Here is an 18,932-nt window from a genome sequence, read left to right on the forward strand (position 1 = left end):
TTTGCATAGATTCAGTTTCTACTTCTTGGCATTTTTTCTGCTTTATGAGACAGTGTCATTGTGCTGCTTTTGCTCTTTTAAGTATATTTGGCTTTAAGCATCTACTGAAGTTGCAGAAAGCAGAAAAGGACAATCTCTAAACAACGGTACTGGAACTTTCCTTAAGTCAGGAGATCAATAACATCTTATTGATTGTACACGTGACTTTTTATGAGTGTGTGAGAATTGGGCCAACCTTTTCAAGTGTAGATGAAATTGTTATTTCAGAAGCATATTAGTCATTTTTACATCTTTGTCCAGTACAATCCAAGTATTTAAGTAGTATGCCAAATCTTCATGGAGTATACATCTTAACAATAAACCCTGCTTCTGGTATCCTATGCTAACAGGATTTTGAATAATATAATTTAGAATAGGGAAGAAATGTGATGCTATCTACATGATGAATGTTGTGGATGACATGCTGTTTTTTTTATTTTTAATTTATCTTTTTATCTTTTTGTAGTCTGGTTTCTTGATGCTAACTAATCCAGTTTGGGGGAAATTTGTGTCATATTCTTTCTTTCTTAGCCTGTTTTCCAAAAAAAGCTATCTTTAAATGATTGGATAATCTATTTGCGTTCTTTCTATGCAGGCAGCTTTTGAATCTCCACTGATAAATTAGCAGCTAGATAGCCCCTCTGCGTATCCCAAGTGAAGGAAAAATCAAGCTTTTTCTTCTCTTTGTTCTTCTAACTGATTGGCTCGCCAGTCAGCACCCCTGTACAGGCTCACCAGTTAGGAAAATGCATAGTTCCACACTAGCCACAGGGTGGACTGACTTTTCCCAGCTAGCAAGCTGGACAAACGTGGACATGCTAGGTGGTTATCCTAGGGTGAACTATGGGTATTGTGGGATCATATGGAGTATGGGAGGGGGGGGGAATTGGAACTATGGAATCATTCAGGTCAGAAGACTTCTTGGGTGATCAGCTAATCCAACCTCTTACTCAAAGCTTGTGTGATGCTGCGTTCAGGCTGGGGTGCTTAGGACATTGTCCAACTTAGTCTTGAAAACCTGCAGGGATAGAGATTCCACAGCTTCTCTGTGCAAACTGTTTCCATGCTTATGAAGATTTTTTTTCCCTATGTCCAGTCAGAACCTCTGCTGTTACAATTTATTACCATTATCCTTTGTTTTCCCTCCAGGCATCTCAATATATTGTCTGGTTCCATCTTCTTTATAACCTGCTGTCTCAGCCTTCTCTTCTCCAGAATAAGGAAGCCTTATTTCCTCAGGGTTTTCCTCACACAGGCCATATACTCCAGCCCCCTGACCATCTTGGTGGCTCTTCCCTGGGCTCAGTCAGTTTATTGAAATGTATCTTGCACCAGGGGACCCAAAACTGACTGCAGTATTCCAGATGTGGGCTAATGAGTGCTGAGTGAAGAGGAATAATCACTTCCTTTGATCTACTGGCTACTGCTGATCTACTGTTGATACAGCTCACTATGCTATTAGACTTCAGTGTTGCCAGAGAGCACTGCTGAATCATGGTTAATTCTGCCCACAGGACTCTTGTGCTCTTTCCCTCAGAGCTCCTTCCCTGGCGGGCAGTCCCCTTCCTGAATCATTGCAGAGAGCGAGCCTATCCCAGGTGCAGTACTTTGCATTTATCCTTGTTGAATGTCGTGAGGTTCCTTTTGGCCTATTCATCACGTCCTTCTGACTGGCAACCCTGCCCTTGGGCATACTGACTGTACCACTCAGTTTGGAGTCATCTGCAAACTTGATGAAGGTGCTGTCTGTCTCCCCCTGCAGGTCCCTGAGAAAGATACTGAAATGGGTAAGTTCCAAGACAGACTCCTGAGGGACTCTACTTATAACTGATCTCCAGTTAGTTTTCTGGAATTGAGAATATGGTGTTGAGGGATTTCAGGAGTAGAAAGTTCCTGGGTTATTGCAGAGGTGGATGAAGACGACATAGGACAAGAATCTTTATGGTGGGAAACCATATGGGAAACCTTTATGGTGAAAGAAACCAGATGATGATAGTTCTTTATTATGAAAGTATTAAGTGTGTTCTGGGAAGTTAGGTAGCTGAAGTTATACTGCTGAAATTCAAAGAATTATTACTTTCCAGAAAATTAATGTTTTTTCATCCATACTCTTAGTTAAAATGCTTGGAAGAATTTTCCATCCCCAAATCTTTTCTAGATATTAGTTAATTAAATCTCCCTTTTTACTTGCATTTTTATCTTTCAGATTAGGCTTTTTTGATTGACAGCTTTGCCCTACACATGTTTGCGTAATAAAATGGTGCATGCTGAAATAGAACCTGATATTGCAAATCTGACTTGCACAAATTGCTCTTACAAATACTGATTGAAGTCCTACTGACTTCATGGACTTAATTTCCATGAATAACAGTTGCAGCACTGGAATCTTAATGCATATGTCTGTTTTCCATTGTATCTTCAGCTTTCAGCAACTTCAGTGGAGTCCCATCTCTGTTACACAGGACAAATTGGGCACCAGGAAAGATTCAGTTTTTTTAGCGAGAAGGCAGAAATCAGTTTAAAAGTGTATATACATATTGCTAAAATCCTTAAGGTAACATGTACAATGTGAAATCAGTGATGGCTTAAGTTAGTTTAAGAGATAACGGCGTCAAAGAATCATTTAAAAAATTAATATCAGAAATATATGACATAGCGAATTCAGCTCTGAGAAGTATGGGAATGATGTACTGTAGTGATGTAATAAAATATACATTTAAATAGACGGTGCAGATCAAAAAAAAAAAAAAAAAGGACAAGATGGGGAAGCGAGAGCTGCAGGAAACATAATCTTTTTCAGACGGCTTCATATGAAATCAGTTATAATAGCCATATCTCCAAACAGAATTCCGAGCAATTTTCACTTTGGGCTGTATTACTTCCCCAATTTTCTACGTATGAATAATTTCGCGCGGCACGAAGCGCTGCTGCAGCGCGGCCGGACGAGATGCCAGGCGTTGTGCTGGGAGATGGTCGTTGTCCGTCGGGGATGGCGGCGGCGGGCTGGCGCGCGCTGTGCCGCGCCGCGCGGCTCCGGGTGCGGGCGGCCGCAGTGCCCCCTGCCGAGAGGGGCAGCTCCCGGCCCAGCCCTGGCAGTGATTGACTGCCCCTAACCTGGCGCTGACATGAAGCCACGGGTGATGCTCAGCGCTGCCAGTTCATTTCAAATCACCGCATTGAAATAACAGAAGTACATATCAATGTAAAACCGCTGTTCACTTGTTCATCTTCATTTTTTAGACGTGTGATGGTTTATTGCTCTTGAGGTTGGGCTGCAAAGATAGGGACGCTTCACAAAAAATATTTGTTTTTAAGCCTCTCAGGTTTGTATTTGTCTGGCTCCCCCCACCTCGCAAATGAAGACTACTTTTCTCATTTGCAATTCAGGAAACGCTTTCCAAAATGTTCTGAAACAAATTTTCTGTAACGTTTTGTGTACATATGCATGTGTTGCAAACATACGTGTTCACAAACATTTTTAGAAGACTGTGTTTGTTTAAATCGTTATTAAAAAAAACTAACTCAGTGGGATCAGAATATTTACTATCTTATGGTAGGTCAAATCCAATAATCCTTGCAAAAGACAAATACTCTACTTTTTATATGTAAAAGCTATTTATGTATATACACACACACACGCATACAGTTTTCTGTCTGGAAAATTGTGAGTCCCCCTGGGAGTACCCACGTATATATGCGTTCGTAGCACTAGAGTGTAGGGTACACACTCACCCACAAATTTATATTCAATACTTACCAATTATTCTGATAAATTTAAGAATTCTTAAGTGCTATCCGTGTTCATATTGTTAGCAACTTTTGGGAAACACTTTTTTAAAATAACTAGTTAAAATGACTTTATTTCCTCATATTCATTTAGTAGATTTTTTCTAAAGAAATGTTATTATTGGTAGCATGCTGATAATGTAAAGGTATGTGTTAAGGTATGCAACAGCATGCTTTGGGAGGTAGCCTCCCATCTCATCAACACTGATATTAATCTGGAGTTAATACTTTTGAAAAGAAAGAAATTGCTTTTTGTTGTGTAAAACAATTGGGAGCTCAAATTCACTCATACTCTGTTATACTTTTTTTGAAATACTGGGATAAACTGCAGTGAAGTTCATAAATATTTTTTAAGTGGAAAGCAACAGCTCTGGTTTCTTGTTTAAAACTTTAAAATGACATCACACCTGTTGTCAAGAGGTCATGAATGCATCACCAAAGTTAGATAAATATACTTTCAAGGATTTTTCTGTTCAGGTAAATGAAATTATGACATTATGCTCTTTTTTTTTTTCCTGAGGGGTAAATTAATTTTTTTTGTTTTGTTTCCCACTTTAGCTAAAAAATTAGGAATTACTGATGTGCCAGCTGAGGTGGTTACTTTTATTTCCCATGCAACACAAAACAGATTAAGAACAGTGATAGAAAAAGTAACAGTGATAACCCAGCACCGAATGGAATCACACAAAGTAAGTGTGCAAAGACAAAGTATTGAATGTTGTATAATGACACAGTGTAAGCTATTTCAGAAGCCAAGTTTTTCTTAGCACACTGTAGATGTTATGTGTTCATTTTGTGTGCAAAGCATGTTTTAACTGCAATTTTGTCTTCCTTAAAAAACAGAAAGTGGTAAAAGGATGGCGTTGCTTGCCAGGTCTGTTTTTTTTTTAATGTCTGTAATAGAATTTGTGTGTAGAATTAAGTTTTCATCCTTTTGTGCTAAAATATGGAACATCAGTGAAACTATTTCTGCTCATGGATTATGGCTGAAACTGTTGTTTCTTGGTGTCTCCTTTTTTGATCGAGGTATCCATTAATTGGATTGAAGTTGCTTCAATATATAGGTACCTAATTTAAAGTAGTTTCACATATTCTTGGCTGTGAGAAATACTAATGTTTACTTCTGCCATCACAGTGTGCTGAAAAAGTTTTGGCCCAAGACATAAAAGCTTTAAAGAGTTCAATGATAAAATGCCAGGGATAAAGCTAAGAATAACGTTTTCAGATCGTAGAAAAATGCTACTTATTTGTCTGAAACCAGCAATCCAGGAATTCAGCTGTAAATTCTTCATTGTAATTAAACAATGATATTCTTTTTGAAAAGATCATTTTAAATTATAGTGCAACTCTAATTCTATTGCTAGTGATTGTATTCTTGCAGAAAATTGACATAATTTAGATATTTTAAACCAGAGGAAAAATTTCAATAAGAAACTGCAAATCCTTTTGAATTCAAATAAACCAAACATCTTTACTGGTAAAAATGAGATCTCTCTGTTGGTAAAAGTAAGATGCTCGTAGCTTTTAAACTGGTGTAAAAGTAAGGTAGAAAATACCGTAGTTGAAGAGTGTGTATGTCTAAGCGGTGCTTAGATTCCTGTAGTGTATCTTGAGTAAATTTTTTTTAAGTAAAACTTCTAGGGTACAGGTTGGCTGTTTTAACCCTGTTTTGTTTGTTTGTTTGTTTTGAAAATCCTGCTCAAGCACCTCTGGACTGTATCTTTGTCTCCCTGATTCCCAAACGTGGGTCACAGTAGGACTAATTGTATATGGCATATGCAAAAAAACTTATCTTTGGGATCTGCGACTAGAATGAATGTTAATGTAACAGAAAATGAATTGAACAGAAAGAGGCCAGGATGTCTGTATCTTACCTATACTTACAGCTTTCCCTGTGATTAAGGGATCTTTGGAAATTAATGGAAATTCTTGGACTAGAAGTAATAACTTCTTGGGGTTTTTTTTCCAATATTCTTCACCAGCTTCCGCTAAGTATTTAGTCTCTCCTCCTTTCTCCCTAGGATAGTGCCTGAGAAGCAAAACCTTTGCTAGTCTGTTTTGAAACTAGAGATGCATTTAAAGTAACATCTTCATATATTCTTAGAAAAAAGATTAATATTGACTCTGATTGAACCTTATTGTTTTCATTTTTTTCTGTATGTCTTTTGGCTAATGATATTCTTTGATTTAATAGCCTTGGAACCTGAAAGGAAAATATTAAGCAGATAAATGAGATGAAAGCAATATGGATAATTTATTCTTTTAACTGACGTTGCATTCCCCATGCAGCTTGTGTCATAAATTCATATTTTTGAGGGGTACTAGTAAAGTATGCATGCTCTTAGCCTTCACAAAGTTTTTCTATTTTAATTGTAACTACATGCTTGTTTTCAACTCGATTTTAAACTTCAGATGTTTTTGTGGTACTTCATCATGGTCATGTCTGTTACTAATTCAAGTTAAATACAAATACAGGAATTGCAGTTATAACTAGGCTTTATATATTTAGATTTATATTTAGGACTGTTTAGTAATAAAATTACACATCCTAGGGTTTTTTTCATCAGTAAATCTGTTGTTTTTAATATTTTTTTACCTCTTTGATATATCTGCTGTTTAATCAATCTTTATGTATTTTCTGTTCAATAGATACTAGTTAAATAATCAAATGCTAATTACAGTATTAAGCATAGGCTGGCTTCATTCCCCTTTTATAACATATTACTGTCTCGTTACAGTTTTTTTAAAAAAATGCATGTTCTTTTTTGTTAGTACATTGGAAAAATTTTAAGACAGTATTTGAAGTCTTGCTTAAATGCATAGCCTTGAAGATAATGAATGTTTTTCATAAAATGTTGTCTCATTTTGCAGGATGATGAGTGGTATGAACAAGCTACAGATGTCCGATCACAGTTAAAATTTTTTGAACAGTTGGAGCGCTTAGAAAAGCAAAGGAAAGATGAACAAGAGAGGGAAATCTTGCTAAAGGCTGCCAAGGTATCTGTCTCTCCTCGCTTGCCTCCTCGCTTGCCTCCTCCCCCCCCATTTTTTTTTTACTCAAGATAAAATTCTGAACATGGTGAGCTCTTGTGAGTAAAGGAGACAATGGCTAAAATTTTCAAAATAACATAGTGAAATAATCTTCACAGTTGCCTTTGAAACTTAATAAATTCCAGGGTTCCTATTCCTATACCATTTTAAAACCATAGCCTATTCTTCTGGTATTTAATCACAGCTCAGTAAATTGTTGTGGATTTTCTGAGGCTTTTTATTTTAATTCTTGATTTCCTAGCCATTTTTTAAAAATAATTAAGTTTTGTTCATTTGTTTCTTTTATTTTAAAGTAAATACTACATGTCCTAATGTACATAAAATTGGTGTTGCAGTCACCTCTCTCTGACTGCATTATTTAATTATTAATTGAATCATTTCTGTCTTTAGTTAACTATCAGTTCTTCTGGCTTTCATAAGCTCAATCTACTTTAAAACCTATTATCTGTGTTATTTGTATTCTTTTGTAATGTTAATTCCAAAGACTACGTTTTCATACATGCAGTAGAACAAACTAATACAACATTGTTTCAAGAGCATATAGGTGCAGATAAATATCATATTCATAAATCCAAATTCATAATCCTCAAGTAGGTTTATCCTTTAGTTATCTCAATTTTAACTTTTCCTTTGATTGCCTTGCATTTTCATTGGATTATTTATTGTACGATCTGAAGAGATTATGTAGAACAACTTAATGCTCAGATTTAACGCTTAGTTTCCATGTGCCATTTACGTTCACCGATGGAGAGATTTTTTTTGTAAAAACCCTTTTTCTTATTTCAGTAATTGGTTTGTCACTTTGGGTGTTTTAAACTTTTATTAATTTTATTCCTGTCCTGCGTTCATTCTTCATCTGTTCACATTGCTAAATGTTCCATAGGTTTCCACACAACGTACATGGAAACAGAATTAGTTTTCTAATTCTTGTTTCTGTAACCTGTTTTCTCCACTCAGCGAATACATGTTGATGAATTATATTTTCTTTTCTGTATCTGTTGCCTTTCTTTTTTTTAATGGACATTGATAAAATATAGGAACTTGTATTCTTTAGTTCAGGAACACTTCCCTAACTGGACAAAGCCTTGAGCAACGTGGTCTGAGCTTGAATTAGATGACCTCCTGAGGTCCCTGAATTACTGAGTTACTTTATGACTTCATGCTCTTTGTTTCTTTTTGTTTTAGTCTTGAGTGAACTAAATTTCTGTGAAGATTTAGTAAATAAGTACATGAGCAACAACTTTGATTCTGTAGATTACAGAAAGAACAAATTCAGGAATTATATAACAAATATTGGAAAGTCTTCTATTTGATTAGAAGAAATCATCCTCATGAAAATAATGAATGCATGAACCAGCTTCATAACCAGAAATTGAAAGGAAACAGCATGATATAAGTATTTCAGTGTGAAATACTACAAATATTTATGATGATTTAAAAAAAAAATGTAGCCATGGAAGAGCAATGCTGATTTATCAGTGTTAATGTTAGAAAGTGAACTTAAGGATATTCTTAACCTTTTGGGAGGTGCTTATTCAATGTTGTGATTAAGTACAAAAGCCAGTTTGGCAGTGAACTTGCAGTGTTTTTCCTTTAGGGATTGTTTAGCTTGCTCTCAACTATTCTGTTACTATGGGTTGACTACCTATTACAAGAATTTTGTAGGACAGTGTTCAGAGTTTGGCAAAATACTATCAAATTACTAATTTTTATTCTAACTAATAAATTGTTCATTATTCTCTTTGCATCTAACTTACAGTCCAAATGCCAGATCACCAGCACGTTAACAGACAGGATTGTTAAGATCATTTGATCTGAATTCCTATGTACTAAATCTTTACCTAGTAATGCGTGCGTCAACCTCAAGAGTTTGTCTGAGCTACAGCATGTCTGTATATTGGAAACCTCTGGGTCTTTTGGCTTCCTATTTTGGTCTTTATGAACTTGCCTGGTTGTCTGAGAAGATGTCTTTGCAGAAAGGATACAGTAATTGTGATGACACAGTTATTAAACTGACACAGTTAAAATCTGCCCTGGCTGTCCTGATAACGAGTGATAAAGATCAGTAACCACTTCATGTCTGCTTGTGGCCTGCTGATTGATATTTGTGTCCACAAGGAGGGTAGTGATTAAATTGGCTCTGAGACAGAAATACCTACTATGCAGAGAAGCTTCTCAGATCAAGGTGCCTTATGCTGCATTACAGTATAAAATAGCTTTTACTATTGTATTCATAGCCTGTATTTATTCTTTGGCTAAATGGAGGGCATCAGCTTGTAGAGCCCTAGCTATGGTGCATTCTGGGTGTGATAAGGTGGTACAAAGGGAAGAGGGATTGCTTAGGTTTTGAAAGAGGTTTGTCTCTCTGGTGCGACAGTAGCAGAGCGAGTTCAGTGTACTACTTGAGTTTTGCTGCTGTCTGTCTCTAGCTGTATCATCATGCTATGAGATGTTGACTGGCGGCAATTGTTTCCTCCAAAAAATAATCATCTTGTATGCTCAATATCTTAGTGCGGATATTGTCTTACTAACAGGGTTACCACTCCACCTAGGCAGTGTTAAGTGTTGCGTCTTTAAAGGTTAGAAACCTTGGGATTTTAAAATGAAATGAAATTTCTGATGATATTTTTTCATAAATGCTTAAATCTAAAAATTAGAAATTTTTGTTCATAAAATCTGCAGCTTCTTAATGAGCCTTTTAGACAAACAGAACGATCTTTTACCTTGTACATGTCTTGACATGTTATTTAAAACATGTATAATTTAAAAATATTCAGCAGGATAATTTTAAGAAAAGTTTAAAAATTGCCTACTAGTGGTAGCTAGACTGTTGTTGAGTTTAGAATACAGGTTTAGCTTCCTCAGTGAAGGTTATTTTTTAATTATGTACTTACACTTTGAAGCCTTATTAGCAGCTGAAGTCCAAGTTTTGTCAAAGAGTAAGATAACACCGAAGGAAATGTTTTGGGCATTGGAGTGGATGGCGTAGAAGAATCATCTTTGTTAGGAAGAGGTGATGGAGAATGAAGGAGTGTAGCTTGAAGAGATGGGGAGTGGGGATGAATCTTTGGGAAGCTTTGAAACTGATTTTGTAATTTGTCATTAGAATTTGGTAAGGGATAAGAAGGAAATATAAACGTTGGTCAATGGCAGTGGTGTTTTTGCAGTTTTGTTGTTGTTTTGAGGTAGAGGTGGTAGGGAAAAAAAGCCTGATACCAGTATTCTGATTGACCTGCAACTAATTTCGGTTGTTATATTAGGATATGATTAAAGAATTCATAAGCATCCTAGGGGGCAGATTTAGGTTCAGGAAATGTTTTGGGAAGAATGAGAAAGAAAATTACAGATGCGGAGACAGAAGTAAAAACAGTTAGGCTTCAAAAACTATTTCAAGATTCTTGGCATTACCATCCAAATTAAAAACCATAGTGGAGCTAGAAGAGTATCTTTAAAGCAAAACAGCAGTATTATTTGGCTATAAAATGTATAGTATATGTTGTAAAGTGACAGAGTATTAAAAAATCTTATGTGCTATGCCAGGGAAATAGTTGAGAAGTAGAAACTTTATACCATAAGCTTAGAAGAGTAAAAGGACTGGTGTTAGATATTACAGTAAGATATTTTGGAGAAAGACAAACTTGATAGAACAGAAGATTCATAAGGTATGCTGTAGTAGCAAGTGCAGCATACAGTTTTTTTTTCTTTAAAATGTAGAAAAAACTAAAACTTGAAAATGAGACTGTACTATTTCAGGAGCTGGGATGAGCTCTTCCACCTCAGGGATTTGCCTCATGTGCCACAATAGATGTATGGAAGCTTAGACTGTATATCCACAAAGTGTTTATCTAATTTACATCTTAGAGGTTCTTTTTCTAATAGAAGTATTTAAAGACATTTTGATCCCCTAAACTGCGTGATCCCCAGTCAGCTCCTGCTGCAGGATCACCTCATGTTTCAGCCAGTCAGACGCCACGATGATGAATTAGGTGTAGAAGCTGTACAGGGAGAGACTACAAGCGACTTGGGTGTCACTGCTTGGATTATCTTCCTGATATGCCAACAATAGGGTAAAGGAATAACAGCCCAAAGAGAGGCCATCTTTTATTTGCCTATCTAGAGAGCAGTCTCTTTACAGGAAACATTTGGCAGAGTCAGCCCTTCCCCTTCTTCGTTTTGCTAGCGAGACCGCACTGGCCGCCGTTGCCGTGTGTGTGCGGAGATCTTCCGGCCCTGTCTGCTGGAGGTTGGCATGGGAATCGCAAAAAGAGCTAAGGGGAGTCTTCAGACAGCAGAAAGGTCAAAAGCCAGACCGAAATCACTTGAGGAATTTACCTTTACATTTGACATGGTGTGTGTTGTGCAGACCTTCTAGAAAAGCAGAGCGCAGGTCTCGCTATAGTAAAAGATTTGTTCTTTGTGTCTTTCGCTGCTGTTCCAAAACCTGGAGAATGCAGGCTGTGTCTGACAAAAGGAACGAGGTTCTCATTATGGGGTAGTAATGGAAATATTTCTGGTAGCAGAGAAAAAATGCAGAATAGGAGATTATAGTTGATCATTCTAGTTTTGATTTATTTCTGATTGATATTTGGACAGAGTTGTATCAAGAAATAATACTCTGATAAAAGCTGATCACGTTAAAATTACTATATTAATTCATCTGCTCAAACTATCTAAATGCACATATATTTTTATTTTATTGCCAAATTAATTTAGGTCATCGTGCCTTTAAGAGACTTCTGTGTATTGGAGATTCATGTATTAGTCTATTTTTGGCTGTGCTGTATTAGGAGTAACACTGCCGTCAAGTTTTGGGGTATTAAAATAGAAGTATAGTAGTCAGAAGAAAGAGATCTGCTTTGTGGCCTCTGTAAAAAGCATCACTATCTTGGTAAATGGAAAATTATGTTTGATGTTATTTTTTTAAGTTAATTGGTATCTATGAATGATACCGGATATAGATAAACTTAATAGTGCTGCAAGCTGAAGTGCTTTTTTCATTGGAGAGGTGCTTTTTTCAATTACATTTGGCGATGCAGGTGTCCTTACCGAGCACTGTCAGCGCCCTTGCTGCCGTTTCCGAGGGGGCTGCCTCTCGGGGCGAGAGCAGCTCGGCCTTCGCGCCCGTGTAATCCTTTCCCTCTCCTCTGCGAATACAGCATGGGGAGTGCAACTTTCTGTGAGAGGAAGCGCTCTCCAGACTGAACCCTTGCAGCTCATTTCTGATAAGAGGCGAGCAAAGGCAGAATTAGTGTGTTGAGATCATTTCCTGAATTTTTAGAAATTTGTTACTTCAATTTGAATGATTTTAAAATAAATCTTCTCTAGACCTCTACTCTTGCATTCCACCTCAGTGTGGTGGTAGCTCTGAACAGGGTTTTACCCTCAGCTATGCTGCTTTTAAATTTCACTTTTTATTAACAAAGCTAATGTGAAAGCAAAGTGTTTCATGTTGCCAATTTAATTTCTTTAATTAAAAGTGAAAGTTATAAGCTGGTACAGCCGTGGGTGAAGTTCTAATGTCATCAATGGGGAAAAATAGGTTTCAAATTGAAACTGTTGGCACAGCAGTGACTCTCAATAGTACAGCACCTGCAGTTGTAACTCTTAGCTTTATTTAATGAAAAAAGATGAATTTAAAGCATTAAAGACTCTCAGTATACGTATTGGAAAGAGGGAGTAGAGCTGAAAGTGCCTTAACTGTGGTCAGGTGTTGCTAAAAGCAGGAGACGAGCACATGCCCAGGAGAAGAGACCCTGAGAGCTTTTAAAACAGGTTTTACGAGATGAAGACTTTAAAATTATTCTAGTAGAAAACTTTTAGTGTTAGTGAGACAAAATGTAACAACAGTGTATCTTTGATGTTACACATTACAACAAAACACTGAATAATGATCGTGGTTACATACATTACAAGGGCAGTTTGTCTGTCTGTCTGCATAGATGGGCGCAGTATCCTCCAGTTCTAAAAACAATTATCGTACCTGTTAAAGTACTCAACTAAAATTATAAATATCCTTATCTTTTTAAAAATACTTCTGCTTTCTAATTTAAGACAACTCTATGAAATACAAAATCCATCTCTTGAAAATGCAAGGTTATGAGTGTAATTGGATGTCAGCTTTTGTGGCGTTCTTACACAACTATAGTAAGGAAAAAGCTGAGGTTTGGAACATTAGGGAGTTTGGAAACATGTAAATGAAACCCCTTGTTTCTAGGGTATTTTGAATACATATCTGAAACTTATGCTGCTTTTCATACCTTCAAAGTCTGATGTTTCCATAGAGCTAATGTGATCTATGCAGTTTTCAGACAAATAAGATAACAAGTTCTCTAACATAAAGCACTTTAATTTTTAACAATTAAAATATCAGGCTGTCTGGTCTAATAAAAGTAGTTTTTGTTTTGAAGAAATGTTAGCAAACCTAGTTTGGTGAATATATTCTCAACTTTAGTAGCAGACAACATTTAATGTCTTTAAAAGTAAAGATCAGTTGTAGGTTTCTCTAAAATTACTGTGGGAAGCTAGCTTACTTCTAAAGAGGTTTATTCGCTAACATGAAAAATTTTATTGCATAAACTTGCTTGCTTCATTTACAGATAGAGATATGAAGAATAGCAGGGGGAAGAGTTGTGATGAATTCCTTGGAAGTGTTCGAGGAGGGGACTTTGACTGTTGGGTGTTTCTGAAGCATTAGAGGAAGCAGACATTGGTGCACTAAAAGATTTTGGAAAAAATGTCTGTTTGTCAAAGAACGGTGAGATGTGCAGGTTAAGATTTGGAGGTTAGAGGGGAAGGAGAAAGGGTAACCAAGAATGTGGCGTGATTGAAGAAAGAGTTGAAACTACCCTAAAAAAAGGAATGATTAGCCAGTAGCTTGACAAAAGTCAGTATAAAATAATAAAATAGTTGATGAAAAAAAATGGGGAGATACAGACAAGCATTACAAGAGCTGAGCAGCAGCAAAATTGCTCAAACCCTTCAAAGGAAGGAGATGCTTACATGTGGAATGGAGTGTAAAGAGAAGTCAGTGACATTTTTAAAGCTTCTCTGGGCACCTCTATTAAGTTTGACATTTTTGTTTGCTTATATGTGCTTTAATCTGTGTTACATCAGCACAGAAGACGACTCTAATAAATTGTATTAGATTTTAAAGTGAAGAATTAATAAAGTAATAAATGTTTATCCTTTTCCTTTAACACATTTTAGCCTGCATATGCTGATAAAATTATGTCTAAAGTTTGCCGATTTACAAACTGACTCAGTAGCCAGCAGGAAGGTGTTTAATTCTAAACAATCTGTTGAAAAACTCTATTAAAATTTATCTGGACACAAAAGGAAATGGAAAATGACAGCTAAAAATGCCTTAATTTTATTAGTGTGCTACTTATACCAGTGGTGACCCGTCCAATGTAAAGTTGGACTTCTAATTGCTGGAAATAAGAGCTCTCTTGGAAAAGAACTTCTGACATGGGTTAACTGAGTAACTAGAAACTCATTGCATTACTCTAAACGGACGAGTAGTTCCACCATCACCTTTAACTCTAGGTTTGTCTGTCTAACGTACCTGATATTTTAAATCTTCAGTACTGATAGAATTCCTGTTTTTAGTATCATTCAGGAGTTGTCTCTCTGTTTTTAACTCTGCACCTTTTTTATTTGTTTATTGTAAATGAGCTGAAGATTTATACAGAATAGATCATTTTGTTTTGTGCCTACTTTTGAGGTCTGCTTTTTGAGATTATCCTGAACTCTAGATCTCCTTTTACTTAGTTTCTGAAAAAGAATTATGCTTTCAAATGTAATATTTTGAAATCTGTAACACTTTTTCAGAGTTCTTCTTTTGTTTATGGAGTCTAGGAAATTGAGATGATCTTTTGCATCTGTTGCTTTAATTTTAGTCATGATGTCCCCAAATACAACATGGATCTGCTATGTTTTCCAAGATGCTATCACTTTCTTATGGAAACTTGGTAACAATGTTAGAAGTTTCAGCTTGATTCTCCAAGGACTCTGCTTTCTCCTTAAGCTGAAGTGCTTTTAACTTTTACTTTGCATTTGGCAAATGTTTCAGCTTCATACAGTAAAATAAGAAAATTTTTATTTCTGTACTGCTTTCACTGTGAGACTCTGAAGGCAATAGAAGTTCATTGTACTTTTATAAATATATCATCACAAAGCAATGAAAGGACTAAGTATGATTTTTCCTATGTCATGCTGGAGAAACTGAGGCACACAGTGATTAAGCTGTGATCACAAAATGGCAGAGAAAGGCCCTAATTCAGGTCAGTTCATAAATACTTATATCCATTTCTTACAGTAGCAACTCATTAACCATTTATTTATTTATTTTTACTGAGTAAGTGCAAATATAATCAAGTTCTTAATAATTGCTCTACTGAATAGAGTCCCTTTTCTTTGGCAGATCCACGTATTCCTTGAAGTCCTTTTGTTTTTTTAAACATTAACTAGATCAGATTATCTCTTGCAATTTTCTTTTTGTCTGACCATTGAAGTTAGAAGGAATCTCAGTCTACGTTGTGTTGGAGGTTTTACTTGTTGGGCACAACTACAATATGAGAGCCTAATTTAGTCATTAGCTAGCTGCAGTTTCTAATTTCTCATTACTTCACTCCAGACACTATCCTGTCAGTCTTTTATGCTAACAGGCACAAAATCACTAGTAGGTGGTGCTGGAAGATGAAGCTGATGTGCACAGTGAAGGAGTAAAGCATATCTTTGAAAAATCTTATTACTGTTTCAATCTGATTTGGTCGTCTTTGGCCTTCATTACTTTTTATATGTATGCTGTATTAGCTGAAAATGCAGTTCCAGTTTAAAAATAAAAAAAAAAAAAAAGTCAATTCAGTCATTTGTATCCTATCTACCAAATTATAGTCAAGGCTCTCCCTCCAGATATGTTTACAGTATGAGATGTTCCTCTGCCCTTAAAATATATCTCCCTTTGGTTTTCATCGTGATTTTTTAAATCTGAGCAGAATATGTTACGAAAAATTCAAACACAATGAAAAAAATCTAGGTGTGTATATGTTTGCAAACTACTACTCTTTCAAGTTTCAAGTCTATCTTCAGCATAGAAAAGGGCAGACAAAGATAGATGCTGTTAATCCTTCAGGAGCTGTGTGAAATATATCACTTCAAATCTCAAAAAAATATTCAAATAAAACAATTATATATTTCAGGAATTGGGATCAACTATTTTCCATGGATATCACTAGTTTTATTATCTTACAACTTTTTTTGTGTTACTTTTTCTGAGTACTGACCAGTCACGCAACTAGTGATAATATATGTGTCACCTACCTCTGGAGTTCTGAATTCCATCCATCTCAGTATATTTAATGAGCATAAATAAGAATTTGTAGTTACTAGTTTTAACGTACAGTTGTAAAACACTCTGTAGCTCAAGTAGTGTACTGTCATGGGTTGTTAGTGTAATTAAACAGTCATTAATGGATTTTGAGAGCTCTTGTTTTCTATTTTTGAATGAAAAAAACTATGAAAGTTGCCATTTGACAGTATGTCTCGAGTTTTAAAAATGACAACATTAATATTAATAGCAGTGCATGAATGAGTTGAACTTATGTGTATTTTAACGCTGTACACAGTAAGCTATAATACAGATAACATTATTATTGTGAAGGTTTACCATTTGAGAAGGTGACTTTACAACTGTTTTCTGTACGTTCTCCATCTTTCTCCTCATCAACATCTGAAGAAAGAGCTTAGTTGCAATCAATAATTTCTTTTAATATAAATGACTGTGAAGGGTTTAAATTAAAAAAAAAAAAAAAAGTCAGATGATGGGAAAGGGTGTCACTTCCATGCTCAGATCTTTGAATTTGTGTTGGTAGTAAATAAATGAAATCTAAACTTATATGGAAACTTCAGAATTGGCAAAAGCATAGTACTTTTTAAATTTAAATCTAGAGTAGATCTTATTTACACTTGAATATTTAACAGTCTTTTGGGTGAGGCCTGCGGGTCTGAAATTGCACTTCTATGAATTTAAACATCCCATCTTTGACACCTTCTATCCTGTTCCCTTTTCTTTGCTATTTTTTAACTTACTGCAACAGATGAGGGTTTCTTAAACCATCTGTTAACCTTTTTTCCCCCCCTTTTTTTTTTTCAACATATAGAGTCGCTCAAGGCAAGAAGACCCAGAGCAAGCTAGACTGAAACAAAAAGCAAAGGAGGTAAGCAGAGTTAGAGATCATTACACTTGACATTTCAAGGCTTGAACATATTAATTTTTTATGCCTTGCTACTTGTATATCGTTAATAAAAATCTGACTAAAAACTTTTTAGGATGTATTTGTTGCTTTGCCTTTGATCTTAATGTTTGCAAACTAATACATTAATACATGTGAAGCCTAAGGAGATTTTATAAGAGAATATTTCCATACATTACATTTTCATTTACATTTTAGGTAGCTGTAGCTTTTGTTGGGTTGTTGATGAGAACAGCATTAGATTTTAGTGGAAAATACATGCCTTTGTCTTTTTATAAAATACCACTGTCTTAGAAATGTGTTACTTTACTTAACAGTTTTGATTGGTATTGAATGGTATTGCTAGTGTTTTTCTCTACAGTGTGGTTCATCGTGCTGTTTACTCAATCTAAACTACAATAATCTAAAAATTATCAGATAACTTCAACTGAAGTTTTGCTATGTTAGTCTAAGGGTAGCATTTTGTGAACAACTGAGTACCTTAATTTGCTGTAAATGAGGGTGGCTGTCCTTTGCTTAAGACATCTTGTGGCTTAAGATCAGGTGGTAGCTTACTTAAGTTTGAAAGACCTAAAAGCTCTATCACTGGAAAGCCATTCGTATTTTAAGAAATCAGTAGCATCATCTTTGGATAATAGAAATAATGCATTAGAAAGTAATATATATGGAAAAATGCATATAACAAGTACTTTTCTATTGACCTGTTTTTCTGGTTTTGTTTCACTGTTGGCAGTATTTTATTGTTCCATTAGCTGTACAGATTTTATATATAGAACTGACACAAACATTGAAGTACATAGATGAGTTTTATTTGTCTTTTCTGATTATGTGATTAGGCAGTAAGCTTTGTCAAAATGAGTTCTTGAAAACTTTAAGCCATAAGTGCTTCCAGAGCTGGGGTTGTGAAGTATTAAAGAGAAACAGAGTGATGAAGTTACTTGACTGGAAAAGACACAGGATTTTAATACTACTAAAATTTACTGTCTGGACAGAATATGCAAAGAAAGAATTAGACCTGAAAATATGTGAAAATGATTGATGGCAGGGAAATGTAGCAAAACTTGCTCTTGAGCTGAGAACTAAAACTGCCATGCTGTTGGAAATGAAAGCAAGCTAGAAATAAATGCATTTCTTATTGCCACAGTATTTCTGTTAATTGTAATTCTTTTTGTTCTTTGCAAACTTGAGGAAGAAAAAGTAAACAACAGGGCTAGTGAAAACACATATTTCTGTAATCAGGATGAAATAGTGGTTCTCTTTTTAGCTGTGATAGAAGACTTGCTCTCTAGCCAGGGTTGTTGCTTTTGCAGTGAGTAACTGCAGGAGTACCTCTGCTTCCTTTTATGAAAATTCAGGCTGTCTGTATAAGTTGCATTTCTTATCCGCTAGAGGGAGTGACGCTGTGCTGACTTGTGAATGAAAGAAAGTGTATGAGATGTATTTTAAGTAGTAGTAATAGTGATATTAATAAAGAGTAGCAAATATTTTTGGTGGTAAACTAATTAAAAATGCTTAGATCAAACTTTTATGGGATTTTAAAGTAGTGGTTTTCCTGGATATGGTAACTTGTTTCAGTAAATGCAGAATGAATACTAGGTTGTCTGTTTGAATGCTGCACCCTATCCTCTCGTACATTAGCCGTGCCTTTTTTCCCACCCTTTTAATGAAAGTGTATAATTTTCTGGCTCCCTGCCTGTCTCTGAAGTTGAATTTCATTCTACATATTTGAAACCATAAGAAATATATGTCTGTCTCTGTTTTTAGTAATTAGGGTTCTGAAGCTTTCTTCAGCTAATTTAGAGA

The 18,932-nt window shown here is 35.6% G+C and overlaps 1 protein-coding gene across 1 annotated transcript in view; it reads left to right on the forward strand.

Annotated features, from left to right (window-relative positions):
- LOC104146431 (transcription initiation factor TFIID subunit 4-like) overlaps positions 1-18,932 on the forward strand; it is a 152,285-nt gene that overhangs the window by 64,065 nt on the left and 69,288 nt on the right. The window contains exons 11-13 of the mRNA XM_068956133.1: positions 4,384-4,514; positions 6,697-6,822; positions 17,037-17,093. Coding sequence (XP_068812234.1) covers positions 4,384-4,514; positions 6,697-6,822; positions 17,037-17,093 — 314 coding nt within the window. The remainder of the gene's footprint in view (positions 1-4,383; positions 4,515-6,696; positions 6,823-17,036; positions 17,094-18,932) is intronic.

The sequence above is a fragment of the Struthio camelus genome, chromosome 10 (genome assembly GCF_040807025.1).
Source record: "Struthio camelus isolate bStrCam1 chromosome 10, bStrCam1.hap1, whole genome shotgun sequence".
Classification (NCBI taxonomy): domain Eukaryota; kingdom Metazoa; phylum Chordata; class Aves; order Struthioniformes; family Struthionidae; genus Struthio; species Struthio camelus.